The 17600-nt window shown below is 42.3% G+C and overlaps 1 protein-coding gene across 1 annotated transcript; it reads right to left on the bottom strand.

Annotated features, from left to right (window-relative positions):
- Positions 1-11052: 11052 nt before the first annotated feature.
- On the bottom strand, positions 11053-17600 carry Vps39 (vacuolar protein sorting 39). Its single transcript, XM_075693848.1, has one exon. The coding sequence runs from the start codon at positions 17474-17476 to the stop codon at positions 14789-14791; it is 2688 nt and encodes an 895-aa protein (XP_075549963.1). The 5' UTR covers positions 17477-17600; the 3' UTR covers positions 11053-14788.

Below are 17600 nucleotides of genomic sequence, written 5' to 3'. Positions count from 1 at the left end.
TATCCTTTCACATCATTACATTTGCAGCAGTATGCTAGTTTAGTCATAGCACTGTGATGCAGTGTAGCATGATGCAGGAGTGCAGTTTTTTTTTTTTTTTTTTTTTTCAGAATGTGATAGCTTTGTAAAAACAGCTCCACCTGTCGTACTTACCTACTATGTACTAATAGTATATTACATTGTGATTCTTGGCTTGAAGGTGCCATAAAAGCACACAACTAGGGGACAACTCATATTGTGCTTGCTGCAACATTACTAGTTTGTTGCTGGTGCTGTCTTGCATGCATTAAAAACAAACATGTAAGCTGTGACACATTCTATGTGCAGTACACCACTTGACCTTCATATAGGCCACCACATCACTTCCATACACAAGAGGCTGGTCCATTTTGCCATTCTCAAGAGTCCTTCTTGGAACTGTCATCAAGCTCAAGTGCCTACTCATTGCTGTTTTCTGGCACACTGAAGAATAGCTAAAGTGCTTGTACACAGTGCTAAAAATTTCTTTCTTCCCCATGAAAAAAAATTTTACTGTTGGATCGAATGAATGCATTTCTCGCAACGGCACTTCGCTTACTGGTTCTAACACTGAAAAAAAGGCACAGGGTTATAACATATGGCGCTGTATTTACACATACAAAAAAATTGTAATAATCTGCATGTGCTATTTGCTTTCCTTTGATGCAAGAAAGCAAAATTTTCTTGATAGGCACAAGTATTGGTTGTAGGCAGCCAGAAGCAAGAACAAGTCAACACTCAGTGAGAGGCTTGAAGTCGAGACGAAAACGAGACTTGACTCATTGTCCAACAAAGGGTTAATCATACCACCTACAATAATGGGTCCTCAAGTGGGCAGTCAGAACACCCATAATTTATGGCAGATAGGAAGTTACTTTGGTTGGCAAATAAACTAATAAAGAGAAAGTGAGACATCCACCCAATCGTAGCAGTTGCTACAAAGGTAGATAAATAAATCTCAATAGCCGCATATGCAAGGTGCACGTGTGGCAGCTGAAATGCCTTATCTATCCCCTGCCCCATCACTATGTAAGAACAGTGCTGTGTAAGCTTTTCAGTCATCATAGTAGAAAACTATGACTACTATATGTGCATAAGTGTATATGTACCTTCTTTCGTAATTTCTGTTCAAAAATTTAAACCACAGTATAGTTGGAACTGCATTGCCACTGTAGCTAAAGTCCATAACTTCTTTTTGTTTTTTGTTTTTTGCACTTGGGTCAATCATCAGCTGCCTAAACATGAGAAGAAAGGCCGCTCTTGTGGATATGCAATAACATTTTATGGCTGACCGATTTTTTTTTTTTTTGCATCAATTTATGCTGATTAGCTGTGATGACTGGTATAGTGCCGAATTCCTGTCAGTATTGAGAGGTGATTCTGTGATATACTGAGCTACTTAGAGGAACCGTTGGTTAAGTGTCAAGACAACACCACTCAGGGCGACACATACATAAAAGCACAGCACTGTTATTGTGTGTATGTCTCGTTTTGTCCCATGTCTCATCCTGAGGTATGACTGCCAACAGATGGCATTGCAACTCTGGGAAGTCGTGATTTGTAACCTAGCCTTGCTTGTGTCTGTGTACACCTACCAGTGTGTGCATAGACCTCTACACTTAGTGTTCTGGCAGACATTTAGTAGAATAGCGCACAATATTCAACAGATTCTTTTCTACTGCATGGGCGTAGTTAGTGATTCTAACTCTGCACATGCACTAGAAAAGAAGCTGATTGCTGCATGTAACCACTTGCTACCTTGTTTAAAAATGTTTAATTAAATTCTGGGGTTTTACATGCCAACACCATGATATGCTTATGAGACATGCCATAGTAGGGGACTTCGGATTGATTTTGACCAGCTGGGCTTCTTCAACATGCACATAAAACTAAGTACATGAGAATTTTAGCATTTTGCCCCCCCCCCCCCCCCTCCTCTAAAATGTGACCACCATGGCCGGTATCAAACCTGTGACCTCGAGCTCAGCAGTACAACACCATAGCCAGTAAGCTACTGCGGTGGGTATGATTTTGTTGTACTGATGTGCGTTTCTTCATTTTGTTTTCTGTGTCACTAACACTAATTTTTGACCCTAGCAGGTCATTTGATAATGGGTGAAAACCCATTATCACTCACTACTATTATCTGCATAGTTTTCATCTGGATTGTGTACACATGTTTACCCTTTTCACTTGCAGTGTATAACTTACTAAATACAAATTCCTTTCTGTCGGTTTCTCGTAGCTAATACACGTACCCTGCCTTGTGTTCTAATTGAATGTTTATGTATATATGACTTACTTATACTTCTTCGTATTGATGTTAAGATTGTGAATTAATAACTAGCATGGATCCCAACTAGCCTTGAGCTAGGGATCCAGATGTCCTGTACAACATTTCCTGTGTACTTTTCATTTTGAATAAACTTCAATTCAATTCAATTCAAATTCAATTTAACAGTGCATATATTTATATATTTGCTGTTTTATAAACCATATTGGTCCATATTAGTTAAGAAACCGACAACCAATTTTTATGGTACCCCCCTTTTTTTGTGTGTAACAAAGCTTACCGGTCAGTGTACAATGCTGCAGTGGTAATGCAAAGAAAGCTTTGAAAACCTTTTTTATCATAATTTTTCTCTCTGCAGTCACGATCATGTTTATGAAGTCATATGCTGTAAACATGCTGGAAGCAGTGATAAGCAAGTGCAATAGCAATTCTACGCCAGCATTGGTGGGAAGCAGACAAATGCAGCCTTAGCTGTAAGAAATTAATATTTTATTTATCAAGCAAGGTTCATGTGATGGAATTTAGTGTCTCGCAGGGAGACAGCAGAACTCAAGGTACCTGCACATTTAAAAAAGCACTTGTGTATGCCACCATGCAATGAGGGACACAACTCGGCACGGTTTACCAGTTCCACTTGTTGCCGCAAAGGCAGTGCCGCTTATTAGCATGAACTTTTTTTCTAGATTGTAATATGCATAAAATAAAGCACAAATGACCATTTCAAGTATTATTATTAGTTTTCAAGTATTATCAGCCCTGTTTTCACAATCATTATCATCTGGCATTATTCCTCATGACTGGCGAATAGCCAAAGTAATACCAATATTTAAATCTGGTGATCGCTATGTACCACTTAACTATCGTCCTGTCTCATTACCTAGCAACATATGCAAACTTCTCGAGCACATCATACATGCACAAGTCATCAACTACCTACAAGAAAATGATATCATCTTCAGGTACCAGCACGGTTTTCGCAGGGGTTATTCATGCGACACTCAGCTCACCGGATTTACTAACGATATATTTTCCGCATTTAACGAAGGATTCCAAGTTGACACAGTGTTTCTTGACTTCTCTAAAGCTTTTGATCGCATTCCTCATCACAGGCTTCTAATAAAATTAACACACTTAAATATTCACCCAAACGTTCTTGCATGGATTAAAGATTTCCTCTCCAACAGACAACAATTTGCCTGTGCTAATGGCTGTAACTCTTCTGTTCCTTTAACATCTGGAGTCCCCCAGGGCAGCGTTCTCGGTCCCCTACTTTTCTTAATTTTTATTAATGATCTACCCAAATGTGTCTCATCTCGAATTCGATTATTCGCAGATGATTGTGTTATATATTGTAATATTAGTTATGACACTGACCGACTTTCCTTACAAACTGATCTTGATGCGGTGACCGCTTGGTGCTCCTCGTGGTTAATGTCTTTAAATACGTCTAAAACCAAGCTAATGTCATTTACCAACCATTCCACTCGACTTCCTACCACCTACTTTCTCGATAATGCTAGAGTAGAACTTGCGCCAACTTACAAGTATCTTGGCCTTCATCTTCAGTCTGACTTAACTTGGCATTACCATATTAACACCGTCTTAGCATCAGCTAACCAAGCACTCGGTCTTCTTAAGTGTAACCTCAAGCACGCACCTTCACACTTAAAAAAACTTGCTTATATCACGCTGATCCGCCCAAAAATTGAATATGCTTCTGCCATATGGGATCCCGATCAAGCATACATAATCAACAACATTGAATCTCTGCAAAACCGTGCTGTTCGCTTCATCTTTTCCGATTATTCATGCTTCACCAGCGTCACATCATTAAAACAACGTGCCGAGTTGGAATCACTATCATGTCGACGCCAGTTTGCTCACCTAACCTTATTTCATAAACTTTATCACCATTTCACGCTTCACGATGACTTCTTTTCACCACCCCCTGCAGTTTTCCAGCGCCGTAACCACGCTAACAAAGTAAAACGCATAATGTGCCGCTCATCGCTCTACGCAAAATCATTTATTCCTCGCACAATAATAGAATGGAATAATCTACCATCGCGCATAGCTACTGAAGTTAACTTACCATCTCTCCAAACCTTGTTGCAAGAAAACGGTTAGTGGTAACAGATTAGTTATTACTTATTGTTATATGTACATATTAACATATTATGTAAAATGTTCTTGTGTTTTCATGACTAAGTGCATATACCCCTTGTTCATATCTATTTATTTTGTGTTCCTTGTGTGTATGTTTATTTCATGTAGTTTTATTTCTTTTGTATATTTCATGTTTGTGCCCCCCCCCCATGTAATACCCTCGCGTGAGGGCCCTTAGGGGTAATGTAAATAAATGAATAAATAAATAAAATAAATATAATATAAAGGCTGCAATTTTAAACAATGCATATGATGCACTTAATTGACTTAGACAGTAATCTGCGGTTTTGTAGTTGGCATCCCACGCAAGTGCCAAAATTTCACCACAGAGTGTTGGGCGAGTTTTTCACAACTTTCTACGCCAATTGAAAATTACAATTCCTCCTATAAGCCGCCAGCAGCTTGCTCGACTCTGTCACTATAAAGCATGGTCTCTTCATTTCCATCAAAATCTAATGACACATTCTGGGCAGTTGTCGGTCCCTTTAACTACTGTCATCTTTGTAATTGTAGCTTGTCCTAATAAAACTTTCTCATGATGGCATTTAGCCAGCCTGTCTGTGCAATGCAAATCGTGCCTGCACATCTCGTTTGCCACCGTCATGTTCGCTGTTCTATCATAAATTGGGCATTATCAAGCAAAAAATGTATACATTTATGATCCAGGGATGGCTCGGTTAGGACTTCCTCTAGCTGCAACTGCATGTAGGGAGTACTTGTCTTACTATCACTGCACATTCCATCACTCTGCTCACTCCTTTCATTGTTTCTTTTTGATTTCTTCCCTCTCTCTGTCCCCTTTTAATTCAAACGGACACTAAAGAGGAAAGCTCGATTGGTACATTACACTTCTGGAATACCAGAAACAAATTTTACTGCGAGAGGAGTCTTGGTAAGCCAAGAAAGGCGCAATGATGAAAGATAGGCATGAAGTATCCACGCCAGCTTCTCACGTTGTCGTACAAGATTTGGACAGCGCCTGTTCAGGACTAGTGAATAGCTTTTAAATTAAAAGAGAATTGCAGTGCATTCTAAAGGAATCAAAAACTCAACTTTGCAAGTTTTGAGAACATTTCCTGAACAAAAATGGCGCAAATTTGCGAAAACTACTTCGGAATTTATGACGACGTGTGTACTGGCACTGCGGTTTGAGCACAGAATTTAGTAAGGAAAGATATATGCTCTTAATTTTCTCTGCTATTAATGAACCCTTTTCTGCCAAATGAATGAAAAATGAAGTCTAAAGAAAATAAGCAAACTCATAAGCAAACTTTGTTATGTTGCATTTTAGTGTCCCTTTAAATGCAGGCTCAAAGTGCTCGACAAAGGCTTGATGGTAGTATTGGCTTATTTTCACAATTTTGTTACCAGTAACCAAGCACTTTCAAGGTAGTACCAGTTTTTGCCAAGATTAAAACAATATATCGTCATTTCAATCATGAGAAATTTGCATTGTCAAAAATTCTTAGCAGTTATACCAGCACCCTGCAAGGGTAAAGGCTCCTGTGCAAAACAAATTTCCCCACAAACTAGAAATCAATGCGAAGCATTTCTCCATCTGCACATGGCACAAGGCCTAAATGAATGAACGACCTTCCAGGGAAACGCTCGCTTGAGGACCGCCACTTGCGCGGGTTGCGACACCCTGATAACATATAATTGGAACCAGAGGCAGTTGTATATGCTACACACTGCAACAAATTGATCTTCAACAAAGTGCTTTTGAAAGAGTGCATCTCTGCAGAGCCTTTGCACTCTTATGCTCTTCTGCCGCTTGATACTTTCGAGTGCCCATTGTTGTATCTGCAAGTAGAGGCCTACATGCAGCATAGCGCAACCGAGCCGCATTCATTTGTGGCATCCCACACACCCGTACTGGCAAGTAGAGCAAGAAGAGGAAGCACCAAGCCAGTTGCGACATTAAGCGAGTGCATGGGAGAATGCACGCACATGCGCATGGAGCAAGGAGGGTCCAAGCCTAAGTAGTGGCCAGCAAGTGGATGCATGGGGGTGTGCACATTAGCAGCACTGACCTTGAACAGCCTCATCTTTGACCTCGGCTCCAAGTAGGTAAAGAAATGCTTCGCATTTTGAAACGTTTACATGCAGGTGTTCTATATTCATGCTAATGTTGTTATATGGATGTTGCAGTCATCACATTTCAGATTTGAGAGCTAGGTTGTACAGTAGACTCCCTTTAAGGCGAACTCGAAGGGACTATGAAAATTTGTTAATCTTATCAGAAGTTCATCTTTCCAAAAGTTGTGGTTGTCATTAAATTCGTCTTACCAAAAGAATGATTGGCAACATGACCAGGTGCATCCAGATATCCTACTTTGAAATGGTTAATGAAGTAGAATTACAACAGGGGAAAAATGATATAAAAGGCATTTATATAGCTGAGCTTAATGGAAAACTGTCTTCAAGTAGTACTCTTGCTTGGTTTCATCCAGTATGTGATGGATATTTGGTGCATCTGTGCAAATCAGCAAGCCGCCGCAAACAATGTAATCTCGCCGAATGACCTTAAAAATCCTGTGCCTTTGTGCTGCTGGAAAAATTTCACTAGGGAGTACAAGCAGGCATCTGCCGCCTCACATGTCATCGGTGCAGGCTCCAAGCTTGTGTAAGTACGAAGGAGCGTGCTGAATGTGCGGCAAAGCAATGCAACCTAGAGGAAAGTCTAGGTGACGTTGCGCGAAGTGGGGAAGGAGAAACGATGTGACGCGTCGCGGAGGGGGAAGGTAGGCGGAGGTGCGCTGGGTTGACCTCCTCTGGCAGTTGCGATCCGGACGTCCCGAGTTCATCTCGTGATAACATCATCCTCGCACGCCGTAAGCTGTGTGTGCGAATGAAAGCGTGCGACGGCGAGCTGACGATGGCGGCTCTCGCATGCGCATAAGAGGAAATGGGAGTTTGGAAGCACGCCGTTTTTGTCACGCACACGGCATCGTGGGGGGAGTTTTGTACTTTCTCCACGCTCAATCGCGTGGGCTTTACCTTGAAAGCGATCTGTTTTGGGGGCACAGTCTAGGAGGCCGGTGGCTCTCAGCTTTGCGTGCACTGTGTTCTCGTCACTCAGTTTATGTTGAAGCGATAGACAGCGCAAAGGTCACTTCACTCGCTGCTGCTGCCATGATTCCTCTCGCCAGCGAGCGTCCGCGGTCATCGAGTGTGATGTGTTCATGTTTAACTGAGCGCGCTGATATGCTTGTCAATTTAGTAAGCGAATGAAAGAGGCGTTCTATTCCGGCGACTGCAGCGTATGGCGCGGCCTCGTGAGCCCCATCTTGAATATGATATTCGATGCGGACAGTCCAGGCACACCGAGGGCAGATAGCTTCGTGTGTGCTATAGCACACATATGCTTGCACGTCACCCGCGTTCACGAAGTGAAACGTCACTGTCTCATTTTGTTTCTTCCTCTTGTTTTCGCCTCTGTCCACAGGCGATATGTGCACCGCAGGCCTCCAGTAGGGTGCCTCGATGCGCCGCGCCCGGGGGCGCGTGCATCGAGGCACCCAAGCCTGCAGGCAGGCACGTACCCAAGGGGGGACCCGGGGGGGGGGGGGGCGGCCCCCCCTGAAATTAAGACGCATACTCCCCCCCCCCCTCCCCGCCCGCGTCACCACTTCTCACTCACATTCATAAAGCGCCGCCAAATCAATGTTGAGACCTGACAGCTATTCGGCGGTCAACATTTTGCAGCCTTTTCCACTCCTTTTGGATGGCGGTACTATATCGGCCTCTCCTGGGATGTGAAGGCCAGTTTCCTCATCAATTCGGTGCCCTCGCAATTAACTCGAGATGCATTCAGTTGTCACTGTCTATTCAACGGTCATGCGCATCGTTGTTGCTTCGTTAGTTCAACATTCTTCGTTTAGACTGATCCAGGGACCAGGAAAGGGATTCAGTACGTGGTCAGCTGGCCTGTATGCACGTGGAATGAGTTGCAGCCAGAGAAAATGCCAATTGCGTTTAACTTTTCTTTTTGTTTCATTATTTCCTCGAGTGACGGCTTGCTGCGACGCTCACAGATCCTCAGAACCATATACCCGTGATATGGCTTAGATAAGGTGGAAAATAAAATAATGCGAAACAGCATCCATCATCAAACCCTGCAATAACCCTTAAACTCATAGGCAATATGACTGTCACCTTTTAACTCGTCTGATTTTTCCTTATTGTACAGCTCTTTTCGTGCAAAATTGCTAACTGGAAACAAGAGTCGCAAGGATTTTAGAAATTAAGCGATCTACTAAGCCAAGACAACATGGAAAAGCGAAAATTAACAAATTTAACCGTTGTTTATGAAAATATTTATGGATCAACATCATTTTATTTAAAAAGGAAGTAGAGAAAACGCCGCCAGAAGTGGAGGGCAATTCTGTGTGTTCTGAATGACGCTTCTACAGTTATCACTACAGCCGCCTAACGTAGCCACTTCTCTGCTGTGCTTATGTAGATGTTTTCTAAATGGTGGCCACGCATCGTTACGTAACTTCCCAAATAACAATACGAGTCAGTTGTGGCACTTAACTGCTTAGAGCCGTAAACGAGGGATCCAAAATAAATGTGATTGTTCCGCAAATATATGTTTCTGTATAATTCTTCCATAGCTAATTGAAAAAATGCTACTATAGTCGGACCCAACTTAAGCCCCGCCCACGCCCTCATAACCGCCAGCCACTGTTCCTCTGTGAGGCTGCAAATATTTCGTACTTCAAACTTTTTCTATTACCCAAATAAGGTGGTAACTACAAAAATAAAATTATTAGCATGTAATTTTGTACCTTTTCCCTCGTCTATTATAGTGGAATAGCAAATGCTTAATTCTTTATTTAACTGAAATAACATGCTTGCTTAGCTACAACTATTTGTTGTGAAGTTTCACTTCAGTTGGCAGTGAAGTTTCATGAGTAGAACGGGTTCAGCAGTGAAATGAACTGCACCGCAGACTTTTGAAGAATGAAATGCTCAGACTCAATGCATTTCGTTCATGTCTGTTGCACACCTCATTGCTTCCGCTGATGAAGACTCTTCAAGAACAGCAGACGCTCCAGAGATATCAAGTATGATGCCATCTTGAAAAGGCCACATGACGACGATTTTGTTTGCTTCTGTGGTTGGATGGCGGAGTAACACAACTCCGCGCGGTCCGTGTGCCTTTGTTGCCAACTGCTGTTTTTGTTTTTTTACGTTCTATTCTACTAAAGTGTTCTTTATTTTACACTTTCGCTTCTTTACTTGTTCTTGGCAGTGTTCTTCCCGTGCTTCTTTCCTGCGCGAGTCCATTAGGCGTGGTTTGTCTTTTTCTTTATTGGCGGAACTTTCACCTAGCAAACACAAAGGGTATCATTTTTTTTAAATAAAGTAAGTGATACATAATTATACACAAACACACTTTCAAGCTTGTGCACATATATATTGTGCGGTCAGTTACATTGTGGCTGGCCATGTCACGTTTAAAATTCCTGTAATGTTGCGAGGGGCTCAATCCTCGCCAGCCAATCCAGAGGACATTCTTGATCTTTAATTACATCAATGAACTTGGAAACACCTTCCCAGAAGAGCAGCCGCGCAGGCCAGCTGTCAGGCTCACGAAAGAAACCGGCCATTCGAGCCCGCCATAAACAGTGGAGGCCCATTAGCATAACTAAGTCCAAAAGCATCCCCCCATCCTCATTTTCTACCAACAAAAATCTTTGTTTGCCAAGTAAAGGAGAGGCGTACCGCACAGGTGTACCTGTAAAATACACCTCATTTCATTTCTCTTTTGTGGGTTTACGTGTTTTTATGGCGAATGGTGGGCATTATTCGCCTTTGTACTAATAAAGGTACCTCTCCTCGTTTGCATAGAATAGCTACCTTGGGTTGGGCCCCCCCCCCCAAAAAAAATCCTCGGTACGTAACTGCCTGCAGGATCTGTAGCAGTCACTCCGAATGTTTCTTAACCGAAGAGCACATCTGAGGTGGTTCATCCTAAACAGATTTTTTTTTTGCATTGAGTCTATGATGTTCCCATGTTCGTTATATGCGAGAATTCGCCATAACCGAGTTCGTCATAATGAGCGTTCACTGTAAATGCACACCGCATTTTCAACAAACAGCATTTTCGGCTTTATTTGATGAAGTCTCCTAAAATTTGCACTCCATACATAAACACAAGGCAAGGCTTTGGTGAAATTGCAAAAATGAGGCAGCATGCTTTGCTTTGAATAATAATCTGAGCTAGTTATGTATTTAAACGCACGTGCAAATAGTCTTTGGTTTTGAACAGCCCGAAGTGCTCAAGTTAGATTTGCAAAAGAAGCTTGCACACCCGTATAAGTCTATAAAAACAACATACAGACATAGTCCACAGCTTTTCAAACTTCTGGTGCACAATGAAAATAATAGCAGAGACGCATAGAGTCCTTTGGTCTTTTAGTACTTTAGACAATACTCGATGGAATATTTAATGGAAGGTCCGCTAGTTGCGTTCACAGCCACACACACCGACACAAAAGCTACATGGAGTAGCTTGTTGGCATTACTCCGATTTTTGTTTCTTCAGCTTAATCAAAATGTTCATGTCTATCATGCACAGCAGGTAAACCCAACTTTTATTTTGGAACAGGAATATTTATGTACAGAGTGATGGTCTGCAATAGCAAAGAAAACATCCGTGCCAGTAGGTGTGCTAAGTTTAGTCAGTTTGATATTGCAACTGAAAGCACTGAAATACTTTGATTCCCAACCTTACAAGGTGGCTGTTGTATTTGCCCATGTATTATCTGTCCCAAAAGTTCCCAGGCTAATGTGCTACTGAGCGTACCTTACAAAGACATGCTATGCTTGCCAGCACTGGTTTACTTTGTACGTATACATATGGAGGCACCTACAGATCTATATGCCTTTATATTACTTGATAAGGCATGTGCCAGTAATCAAAGTGCCACCACACAGCTTGATGTCTAGTATGGTCAATGGCCTGTTGTCCTGAAAACTTGTGACAGATTGCAGATATAACAGAATTCACAAGGCTAACAGTTACCAAGTCGCATGATTTCATTTATTGCACAGTTCCTATAGAAAGTTTCATGTCATCATTAATGAATCACTGGTGACCATTATTTAATCCTTTTAGTTGTGGCAAATAAATTTTCAAGAATCTTTCCCGAGATCATTAATCAAACTAGGGGAAAGAAATGAAGCTGACCCTAACCTGAAGTGAAGCATGCAGTATATTAAGGCAAAAGTGTTTTCAGCTACATTATTACATGGTTATTCTTTTTCTCAGATCACATGTAGTTAATACAATTTACATAGCACTTAAAAGGATTATGTAATGAAATACATCCATCAGCCAGGCTGACATGTGCCTGCTTTACTCTTCTTTGTCCCCCTGCAAAGTGAGCTTGGTGCATAGTGAAGGGGGAGCTGCATGCTTGGTTTATAATGTGCAGTTCCCACACATTTTATTGGAAAATTGTTTAAATTTTGACTCTAGATGGACACTAAAGAGAAACAATAACTCAATTTACACTAATAAAGTATTCTTTCAAAACTTCATTAATTTTACAGTAATAGGTTGATTAATAAAGCTCCAACTTCCATTTTCTGAATTCCATGCTGAAACCTGAGCGCCAATATCCGTGTCATTACGGATTTCAATGCGTTTTCTCACATTTGGGTCGTTGTGGCAAAGAAAAGGTTCTTGCCCAGTTCACTAGCTCCTTTAGAATGCAATATAGTCTATTTTTACCGATAAAAAGATTGACTAAACCTGAGTCGACACCAGCACGGTGCATTGATGTGGGAATGTCAAGGCAGCAAACACCACTAGGCTTTTGTTTCTGCTTTCCCAAGCCTCTTGTCATGGTCCGAGTGGCTTTTTTGGTATTGCAGAAGGGTAAGTTATTATAGCAGCTCAACTTACTTTTTCTTTGGTGTGCCTTTTAATGCACAGCAGAAGATTGATCATGCAACAGAATACTTGTATTTACAACTCTGTAAGATCCATAAAAAACATGTAGCACCCGCAATTGGTCCAACTGTGACTGCCAACGATTTCCATTTAGTAAAATCTCCATGAGAGCAATGCACTAGGGACGCGAAAAAACCCTGCCTAGTTGACAATTTTAGTAATGAAGTACCAGACAAGCTCCCACTTATGCCAAAACAGTCTATAGAAGTATGTTGCATTAAGAACCACTGTTGCTTGTAATCTTTCATGTCCTCTACTTCAGTTTCAAATGGCAACACTCAAACACCATTCAAGAAAACACTACTTTCAGGACTCTGCTCAGTATTCTTATATATGAGCAAGTAATTCGCACATTTATGTCCAGACACTGTACTAAAAGGCCATGAGGGTTGCCACGATGTAGGGGTCCAGATTAATATGATCATTGGCTGCTTAAGGTGACACAAATATTGGCAAACACATACTTTTCCACTATTTACCATTATTAATTAAGCAAAGACATCTACGTAAGAAGCTAGTATGCACAATTCGAACATTTATTATCACTGCAGCACTGTTAAAGCTTCTTCAGTGGACTGCGACACCAGACTATCTGGTAAATAATGTGAAGAGGGTTTTGAGCACTCAAATTGCACCAAACCATTTTTTTTTTTCAAAAATGGCACTACCACTGGCAGTACTATCGTTAACTGTGACGGTGGTAACTTTGTGGTTGGGTGGTTTAGTGTATAGGTACATTCAACTGTGAAGGAAATATGAATTGAATAAAAATGACACCTTTACCATGAGTCCTCTACCAGGACTTTACTAGCTGTCAGGCTTTTCAAGCCAGCAGCACAAAGCAAGGGGCTATATTATGTAATGATTGTTTTCATCATCCCATTCTTTTTGCCATTTGTCATTAGTTGGCATGACACCAAGCCTCCACTATCAGCAGTGTCGGCCACTCACTGTGATAACTAGGGGTGTGGGAATAGTAATTTTTGACACCGAATTGAACACAAATGAAATACTGACGGAAGCAAAGCGAATTGAATATGTTTCAAATAATGAGCAGCCATTTGCAGCATTAAGATAGAATGATTTTCACATCATGTTCATGTCAGCAAGTTTCTATCATTACATTGTACATATCATTGCACATTATGAAGTGTTTATTAAAAGCATGGAGGATTAGGAACAAATAAGCAGTTTATTCACATACTCAAGACTCATTGGTGAGTGCACATGATGGTGGTTTAGCCAGAAAAGACGTGACTCTCTGAGCAACGTAGTGTGCTCCACAACATCGACTTTTATATCTACTATGGCAGCCGGGATTAAATTTGTCGCAGATTTGCTTCAATTTTATGCCCGACTTTAGTAAGTTAGCAATTTGAAATATTTGAAAACTACTCGAAAAGTATTAGTATTTACATATAGAGACTATTCGATTGGAAGAGCAAATATTCAACTTTTTTCGAATATTCACACACCCCCAGTGATATAAATGAACAGAATCAAAGGGAAGAAAATTACATAATAAGACACCTGGCAAGTGTTTCATATAACAAAAGATATTCATGATTTTTTTAATATAGGCTAATGAAGTCACTAAACACTATTTCATGTCAGAATAGCTTGCCATCACATGGACTGTGTGCAACATCTGCTTGATGTTTTTCAAGCTTTGAAACCAACATGAAGCAGATGTGTATGCCAGGGTCCATAATTTTGTCATGTCAGTCACACTTGCAGAGCACAACTTTGTTGTGGTCTGTACTAACATGCAAAGACTTGACAAGCATTAGCAGGATACTCTGCAATAAAAATTATTTTCATTACGGGATCACTATTACACTGCCACTCAGGCTGGCTGAAAAAGTATTTTCAAATCAGTCCTAACCACAAATGACAGACAATGCATGAGCACATATGTCTGCTTTTGTATTACCAAGGTGCCTCAGCTTAATTTCATTTGAGTCAGGCTACTGCTCAGAAAACAAAACCAACCACTGCAAACTTGCTTCGTTTTACTAAATTATAAACTAAAATACATACAGGAGCCTTGGTGCCTTTACAGCAGTTCACACTGAGCACCTTTTAGTCCCAGATACATCAGTTTTACATAGAGCATAAAAATGTAGCAAGGCCCACACTGGCACATTTGCACAAGGTTACAGAGAAGGCATGAAATATCACAGAAACATTCACTCCCACACTTTTACACACATTACGAGTCCGCACAAGCACCACAACACTTTCTAGTGCTCAACCACCTACACAGATTGTATGCACAGGGCACTACCACATGCCGCAGATTTAGTTTAGGAGCAACTATGATTAATAGCCAAGGCATTGCCTCAAGATGCCAACCTCGACTCATAGCCTTCCCTGCAAGAGTAATGAACTACTGCACCATCTGGATACCTGGCAAAGGCACTGCTCCCTATTCTCTTCTGACATACACAACATACATCAAGCTCCGTTAGTGTTATCTTTAGTGACTTGACACGCACACAACGCTCTTTCACTTGCAAGTGCTCTGCAAATAGTAGTGATCTCTGTAGACCAGCAGCATGCAACTCTTTCGTGCATCTGTCTAAGACCTCTCGGAGAAAACCTCGAACATCTTCAACTAGCACATCCCCAGGCAACATTTGGAGGGCGCGCAATGGGTCAATTTCCTTCACGTGATCCATTAAGATTTTTAGTGCACCTTTCAAGTTTTGTTCACGGCAACCTTTGGGAATCGGCAGGGGGGATGGCAGCCCTGCAATGTTGGCTGCAGTACGTCTACACAGATCCAGCACCCTGGAGCCTTCGTCAGGAGGTTGCAAATACATTTGAAGCAGGATGAGGAATACATCTCGATTGCGCTCTGGGTTACGGTTGTACTGTGATGCGCAATACTGCTCTGCCTTGGACGGGTCACTTAGTACATAGATGTAGACCTCAAGAGCTTCACTGTGTCGTCCTAGCTTGCCCATTACCACAGCTGCCTCTTCAAACAACCCATCACTCAACAAGTGTGTGGGGAAGTTCTCAGCTGTGTACCTGTCAGAGGTCTCCAAAAAATCAACCAAGTCTTTGCGCAGTTCCCCCACCAGACCAGGCTCACCAGGGCCAACTGGGGAATGCTGCTGAGAAAGGAGAGACCGCACAGATTCAATGTACTTGTGAATGAGTGTGTTGTGGAACATTTCAGTCTGGTCATTCCATTTGTGGATGACATGTTTAAGGTAAGGTATAACTAGGTGAGGTGCCTTTTTAGACAGGAAGTCGAGCACTACGTCTCTGGGTAAGGCTTCACCTTCTTTCTCTTGTTGGTCTTCAACAAAAATCTTGAGACCTTCTTCTGGATGCTCTTCAAGAACCCATAATGAGTAACGCAGTATGAGCTCCATGTGCTTTCTGCCTAGGTGCTGGAGGTAGCCAACAGTCCTTTCATGGCCTTTAAGAGGCGAGTCTGCCTTGTGTGCCTCTCTCATGAGCAAATCAAGTGCCTTTTCATGTTGGTTTTTTTGCTGGTACAGTATGATCAACTCGCTAAGTTTTTGATGTTTCTTGAGAGCACGTTCACACTCATCCAGATGATAGAAGTTGTCTGGGAGACGCAGCAATGAGGCTACTAGTGCCACGTTGGTCTCAAGGTAGCACTTCAGCATTGTGGTGTCAATAATCTGTAGAAGTTGCTTCTTGCTCTTTACGGTCTTGCTCCCTTGCACTATGCCAGTAAGTGCAGGCTCATGCTGGTTGTCTGAAAGCAGCTTGCACCTGACTTGAACCAAGTAGTCTACAAGTGCATAAAGCCCAGCCTCTAGATCAGCATCTCTGAGATCAGGCACCTTATCAGGGTATGAGATGGAATTACGATAGTCCTCGGGCAAAAGATCTGGGAAAAGGCCTATGACATGTGATGGATCTGTCTCAAGATCCATAAAGATGTTCAGGGACTCTTCGAATTTCTTCTTGCAGAAAAGGTCGAAAGCATGCAAGTTCTGGATGTGACGTTTGCTTGCATTGCGTTCCTCCTCACTCTGGTCTGACAGATCAGCTAGCTTCAAGGCCAGCTCAAAGCACTTGTCCTTGAGAACTTGGGGAATTTGGTCCTGCACGGGAGTCCGCAGAATGCACCACACTGCACCACTTGGTGCCAAAACGTACAGCTGGCCCTTCTTGCATGGCAGGAGAAGTCTCGGCTTCAGAAAATTCACCTTCTGAATTAGGGCACGCGGTTCCACTGTCCTCACCTCTACACCGAACGACTGTGCGCTTAAGAGGTACGGGTAGTCGTAACAGAGAGAGATCGGCGCCTCTGACCAGGTGACTGCGTATTTGTGCGTTGGCAGGCCATCGCGATTTACGAAAATAGTCATGTCGTCTCTACTGAGAGCGAAGCTATTTTCTTTCAGCTTCAAGCAGAGCGGTTCCGGCTGCTTTCCCGTAGGAAAAAGTTGCTTTGTCTCGCCAGACAACTGTAGGATATTGTATTCGGATCTAAACCCAACGAGAAGAGATTCGTCGCCACACCATACAATAGATCGCGGAGTGTCAGGGACGCACAAGCCTTGCGGATGCTCGCAGAAAGTATTGTTTTTCCAGTAGAATAGTTCAAGCTTCCGCTTCACAGCCGCGCACAACATGAGAGTTATTTTCACTTCGCCTGTAAGCGTAGTCTTCTCCTGTACATTGACAGCAAACAATGTGCATCCCTTACACTTGGCCAAAGCTGGGCAGTCGATCGGTGGCGTGTTAGGCTCGAGGCTGAGATGATGCACACTCAAGGAGCCATCAGACAAGCTGATGAGCAAGTTCAGCTCGGGAATGACGCACAGTTGGGTGATCGGCTTCTTGGCAAAAACTTTGTTGGAAAACCCAAGATGGACAAAGAACTTCGGACCGTCGGCGCTATCTTTCTCAACAACGGTGTAAACAAGTAGGTTGCCGTCCTTCGTACCCAAATACAGCTTGTCTCCGTGCGCAGCCACGGACTCAACCTTCAATGGCATCTTCTTGATTAGCGGGATCGCAGTGTAGGCCTCGTACATTGTGGCATTTAAGCTTGCTGTCTTGAACGCGCACACACAGAAACAGCAGCCGAAAGTATCCCCTTAACCAGCACGCCCCCCACACCCGTGATGTCGATAATACCCATACAGTGAAATCTCTGAA

This window comes from Dermacentor variabilis, chromosome 1, assembly GCF_050947875.1.
Source record: "Dermacentor variabilis isolate Ectoservices chromosome 1, ASM5094787v1, whole genome shotgun sequence".
In the NCBI taxonomy this organism is placed as follows: Eukaryota; Metazoa; Arthropoda; class Arachnida; order Ixodida; family Ixodidae; genus Dermacentor; species Dermacentor variabilis.
The sequence above is the reverse complement of the archived record's forward strand: the minus strand, read 5'-3'. Positions and strand labels throughout refer to the sequence as shown.